The 5,804-nt window shown below is 62.1% G+C and overlaps 1 protein-coding gene across 4 annotated transcripts in view; it reads right to left on the bottom strand.

Annotated features, from left to right (window-relative positions):
* The window catches only part of TEKTIP1 (tektin bundle interacting protein 1), an 11,899-nt gene extending 8,266 nt beyond the window's left edge, over positions 1-3,633 (bottom strand). For 2 of the 4 annotated variants that reach the window (XM_028484613.2, XM_028484614.2), the window contains exons 1-2: positions 1,021-3,466; positions 815-940 (exon numbers count right to left, since the gene is read on the bottom strand). In XM_028484613.2, the coding sequence (XP_028340414.1) occupies positions 815-940; positions 1,021-1,165 (271 nt within the window). In that variant the 5' untranslated portion in view covers positions 1,166-3,466. Of the gene's footprint in view, positions 1-6; positions 717-814; positions 968-1,020; positions 3,467-3,500 lie in introns of those variants that run through there. The other 2 variants (XM_007104238.4, XR_003678333.2) reach the window with 2 other exon arrangements.
* Positions 3,634-5,804: the final 2,171 nt, after the last annotated feature.

The following is a 5,804-nucleotide window of genomic DNA, read 5'->3' as shown; positions in this document are numbered from 1 at the left end:
AACCCACCCCCCCCCAGCTGTCTGGATGATTCGGGGTGCCTTGTGTCGTGTGGGGGCCGGATGTGAGGCTTCTGGGCGCAGGGCCTGCCCCGAGCTCAGCCCCGGCCAGCCTAGGGTCTCCTGGGTGCTGCTCCTGGGTGCCGCCAGGCCCTGGAGGACAGAGCCGTTGCTGAGCCTGCCAGGAGCCCCAGCCTCGAGGTTAGGGGGCTGGGCCCAGACCCTGGCCGTGGCGGTGGTGAGGCTCAGCATGCCGGGCCGGGGGCCCGAGCGCGGCTCCCGTGCCCAGGCCACTGCTGACGGTGAAATAAAGACCCGCCCAGGGCCAGGACTGTGCCTTGGCCTGGGGCCCGGGGTAGGGGAGCCGAGGGCAGGAGAGCTTGTCTGACTCTGCCCTGGAGCTTGGTCACCAGGGTCCTGGTTCAGAGCTCCCTTCATCTGGCTGCCTGACGGCCACAGACCCCGGCTCCAGAGGTGGACAGACGCCTTGGGGGAGAGGCGCCGGGTCCCCGAAGAGCCACACTGGCAGCACGATCTTTATCAGTGACTGGGCGCGTAGATGGGCGGGGGCTGCTGGTTGGTGGAGGGGCAGCAGGGTTCCAGGTCCCACTGCCGGTAGTTCTGGGTGGTGTAGCGCGGGCGCCGGGGCGCCGACAGGTATGGCACGTAGTCAGACGCCCGCCACAGCGGCTCGACCCCGAATTGGTGCCTGTGGATCACTGGGGGCCAGGACCCGGGTCACCGGCTGGCCCCGCCTCCTGGCCCCGGGCAGTCTCACCGCCAGCCCCTGGGTCGCCTGCCCCTGGCCCAGGCTCACCATACTCCTCGCCCCGGAGGGGTCTGTCTTTCCACAGCACGCTCCCGTACTGCGTGCGGGGGCCCCTGTACTGCGCGGGGATGATGGGGTCGTACCAGGCGGTCTCCCGGAGACGCTGGGTATAGGCTGCGGGGTAGGGGTCAGGGGTCATCTCTGCACCTGTGGGCCTCACCCTCCCCTCGAGGCGGGGAGGGCTGGTCACTCACCCGGGGGGCTGTGGCCTCCGTGCCTGTGGGCATAAGCCTCGAGGTGCGGGCTGTCCAGAGCCCGAGGGAGCATGTTCCAGGCTTCTCGGGAGTCCGAGTTGGTCAGGCCCGTGTACCACAGCTGGCCGGCTGCCTCGTGTCCCATGGGCGAGTGCTTCCAGCGTGTCGCCTGCTTGATGGCCGGAGTCCGGCGGGGCCCCTCCTGGGACAGGTAGTCATAGCTGAGGGCGGGGGTGGGAGGAGAGAGACTGAGCTTTCGGCCCCCCTGCCCTCCCCGGGCCTCTTCATCCCCGTCACCAGCACTGAGGGTGCAGAATGCAGAAGCCTGGACCGAGGTGCGGGGGGCCTTGTCTGTCCTTCAGTACTGGACACCCTCCCACCCAGGCTGGCAGAGGGTGGGAGGCTGACCCCTTGTAGCCCCTCCTCTCTGCCACATCCTCCCCAACCCCCAGGACCTCCTAAACATTTCATCTTTTGCCTCTACTAAATCCTTTGTCCAACCTCCCAGACCTGCAGGCTCTTTCCTCCAGGAAGCCCTCATGGCCTGGAGGTGCACCAGGAGGACGTGGTCTCAGCTATGGCTGAGTGAGTGGCGCAGGTTTCACCGTCATTGGTCTGGCCTGGGAGCCGTGGGTTGGGGACACTGGGAAAGTGTGTGGGGAGCCCAGGCTCCCAGGGAGACCTTCGGGGAACCCTTATGCCATCACCACCTGCCCAGCCATCGGGGCCAGGGGGCCAGCGGGGAGTGAAGGCAAGCTCACATTTAAAGGAGAAACTATTGCAGCTACACAGGAGTGCCTGTTCCGGGGGCCTCTGTTGCCAGAGCCCGTCCCAGGCTGAGAGCATCAGGAGGGCTCCCCCAAGGAGGTGGCAGTGATGTGAGGAAGGGACCCGCTTGTGCAAAGGCCCTGGGGCAGCAGGGATGGTATAAGGAACAGAGGCTGGCAGAGCAAAGAGGGAAGTAGAAATATGCTAACGATGGCAAAAATCAGACCTCAACGAGGTACCATCAAAACTAAAGCTGTCCTTCGGGAACACCCTCGCAGCACCACTGCCCAAGAGACAGATATGGGCATGTGCTTTGACCTGGCGAGCTCGCTCCAGGGAGACGCCCCAGGGAATGAGGCCGTGGCCCCAAGATGGTCCAAGCAGGGCTGCTGATAAAACGTTCTCCCCTGTGCCTGCTTGGCGTTCCCACTCCACACGGAAAACCAGAAACCCACGTGTTTCATAAGAGGTGGGCTCGGCCTGGTCAGTTCCGGGAAGTGGCCGCAGGCTGGGTTTGCCACTTGCAGGGAGGGGAGTTTGGGGACCGTCTGGCGGGCCCCACTCCTTTGAACAACAGAATGAACCGAAACTACAAAATGCACCTGGCTTGTAAAAAGGAATTAAAACAGTCAAAAACACACAATGATAAGCGAGTCTCTGTGTCAATTATACCTCAAAAAAACTAATAAAAAAAATCACGTTATGGCTGAAAAACATTTTTTTCTCATAATAAATGAATGCCTTTTTGATCTAGAATCGAGAAATCTAATGGCATTTAAATAAATAAAAGTATTGGGAAAAGCAGCGAGTCTCCCTGACCTAGCTGCCAGTCCCCTCCACTGGGGCTGCCGGTCTCTGCTTCACTCCAGAAGCAGCGTGTGTACACGAGCCATTCCATCCCATCACACACACCTGTGGGAACCTGCTTCTATCGTGGTGGCACAGCTTTTTTAACTTAACTTTCTTGGAAATGGAGCAGCACCAAGGGCACTGACTCGCCTTTTCTGTAAAGCAGCATGGTAACCCATGACAGTTTGTTAACGCTTATTAATAGATCCTCTAATGGGTTGAACGTGTCCCCCCAATTCACATCCACCCGGAATCTCAGAACATGACCTTACTTGGAAATAGGGTCTTAGCAGATGTAACTTAAGACAGGGTCATGCCGGGTCAGGGAGGCCCTAATGCAACCCTAATGCGGAGCCCTGGTGAGGCCGGGGTATCTGCACGGTCAGGGGAGAAGGTCACAAGAAAAGGGACGCCACGGGCTGCCAGCACCCCCCAGAAGCCAGCAGGGACACGGGGCAGATGCTCCCTCACGGCCTCAGAAGGCCCCAGCCCTGCTGACACTTTGGTCTTGGGACTCCTGGCCCCCAGAGCCGGGAGAGGTAAATTCTGTGCTCGAGGCCGCCCCCTTGTGGGGTTGTTCCCGCAGCGCAGGGCTCCCGGGAACCTATCTGCTCTGCTGGCTGGCTGTGTGCGTGTCCTGCATGCGTGAACCGTCACGTGTGACCTGCGTGGACTCCTGCCAGGTCCCAAGCCTGGTGCAGGTGGGTGGGGAGGGTGCCGGGAGCAGCCGGGTTAGGATGCAGGGAGCAGGTGCAGCATCCACGTGCCTTTATGGAGAACGAATGGCGCTGGTGGGAAGCAAACCCAAAGAGGCAGTGCCGGGGCAGGACGTGCTCACCTGTAGGGAGATGCCGGGAGGTCACTTCCAGGGTCCACCGGGGGACGTAGGGCCGGGCAGCCTCCTGCCTCAGGGTCTGCATGTCTGCCTCTGGGTGCCTCGGGGCTCCTGCCTCCAAGGCCTGCGGGGCCATCGTTGACAGCGACAAAGGCAGCCCGGTGTCCAGTGCCGGGGCAGGACGTGCTCACCTGTAGGGAGATGCCGGGAGGTCACTTCCAGGGTCCACCGGGGGACGTAGGGCCGGGCAGCCTCCTGCCTCAGGGTCTGCATGTCTGCCTCTGGGTGCCTCGGGGCTATCGTTGACAGCGACAAAGGCAGCCCGGTGTCCTGGCAACAGCTGGCTCTGCTGGCCACCGTCCAGGCCACTGCCTCTCCCCCAGCTGAGGGGCCGAGCCGGGAGAGCAGAGGCCGGAGAAGGAGGCGGGCGCTCATCTGGGTAGGGCTGGCCTGGGGCCCAGCCCTCCCACCTCTTCTCTGCCCCCCGACACAGCCGCACGGGGGCCTCCACACTCAACGAAGCTTCTGAATTTCCTTTCCACAACCTTAGCCCTACCCTTCCAGGTGCTCAGGCCAGCAGCCCTGCAGCCCCCAGGTCCTCCCTTCTCACCCCACCCCCGTCCAGTCCTTCATCTGTTTCCAAAGTACATCCAGCGCACGAATCTGCACACGCGTGTTCACAGCGGCACGATCCACAACAGCCAAAGAGCAGAAGCAACCCAAACGCCCACCAACCGCAGAACAGAAACCCAAAACGGGGTCCCTCCGCACACTGGAACGTTAGCCATGAAAAGGGGTGACACGCCGACACGACCTTGAGAACACGAAGCTCAGTGAGAGAAGCCAGACACAAAAGTGTCTGATTTCACTGACGGGAAACGTCCAGAACAGGCAAATCCACAGACACAGAGGGTGGATTCGTGGTTGTCAGGGGCTGGGAGGGGGACGGGGTGACTGATAATGGGGATGGGGCTTCTTTTGGGGGTGATGGAATGTTCTGGAATTAGATGGTGGTGGCCAGCACAACACAGTAAAAATACTAAAAACCACAGGATTGTACACCTTAAAATGTTACACACATTTTACTACACGTTAAAAAATTCACAAGAAATCCAGAACCTGCCTGCCTTTCACCAATTACAGCTGCTTGTGGCTGCAGTCCTGTCATTGCCTGCCCGGGCAGGGCGTCCTCCCTAGTCTCTGCGCCCCTGCCCACCTGTTTCCAGGTCTCCATACCGAGGGGAAGGGTCTCCCTTTCGCTCTCTGCCCACAGCCCTCCAGGGTCCCACCCTCACTCCTGGGGTAAAAGCCCAACTCCTCCCCAAGGCCCTGCGTGACCTGCCCCGTCCCCTCCCTGCCCTCTCCTCCTCCCTCTCGCTCACTCTGCTCCAGACACAGGGGCCTCCTGGCTGTTCCTCCAGCTCGCCAGGCACAGTCCTGCCTCAGGGCCTTTGCACGGGTCCACAGCGTGGAGCAACAGCTCTGCCCGGGCGCGTCCGTGCCCCCCTCAGGCCCTTGCTGACACGTCAGTCAGCCCTGGGCTCAAGCTGCCCTCTCCCAAGGCCCACGCCACCCTTCACACCGTGACGGCCACATGCACTTACACTCTGTCGTCCACTCCCTGACACACAGAAGCTCCTCAAGGGCAGGTTTGGGCTCTGGCCTCCCTTGTCCCCAGCTGCCCAGTACAGGGATCTTCCCCGGGCTTGGGGGGAGGCCTGGGGTGCGCCACCAGTTGTGGGCAGCTGCTCACTGCAGGTGGTCACTGCATCTCCCTTCCTTCTCAAGACCCCTGGGGCCCCTGGGCCCGCAGGCCCACCCAGTGTCACAATCCCTCTGGTCCAGGAAGCTTTCCTCCCTGGGGCCTCCTCACCCGCCCTCTTCTCCGCTCCTTCTCGGAAGCCGCTGTGTCTTCCCTGCCTCACCCTTGGCTGTCACTGTCACTAATTCCCTTCCCCTCTGCCAGTCCAGGAGCAATGGAAATGAATCCTGCCGCACCACACCTGGCCCTCCCCACGCACAGGGTGCTGGGCCGGCAGTGTCCCCACTGGCCCCGGAAGCCCATCTGTCAGGCAGAGGTGCCGCCCCCTCTACCCCGGGCCAGGCTTCGCTATGTGCTCAGACCACCACCCCAGGGCCCACCCTCCACCTCCCAACAGAACCAGCCTGGCTACAGGGACTGGCCTGGATCACGGGGCCCCCAGCTGACCGCCTCTGAGTGGCCCCCGCAGCCTCTCCCCCAGAGCCAGCCACTCCCCACCGGTTTGTGACATTCAGGCCGCTCTGGGGTCCCGGTGTGCGCAGACTCCAGACGGATCGAGAGACAGGCAGC

This window comes from Physeter macrocephalus, unplaced genomic scaffold (genome assembly GCF_002837175.3).
Source record: "Physeter macrocephalus isolate SW-GA unplaced genomic scaffold, ASM283717v5 random_163, whole genome shotgun sequence".
Taxonomy (NCBI): Eukaryota; Metazoa; Chordata; class Mammalia; order Artiodactyla; family Physeteridae; genus Physeter; species Physeter macrocephalus.
Note: the sequence above shows the minus strand (reverse complement) of the source record. Positions and strands in the feature narration are given on the sequence as shown.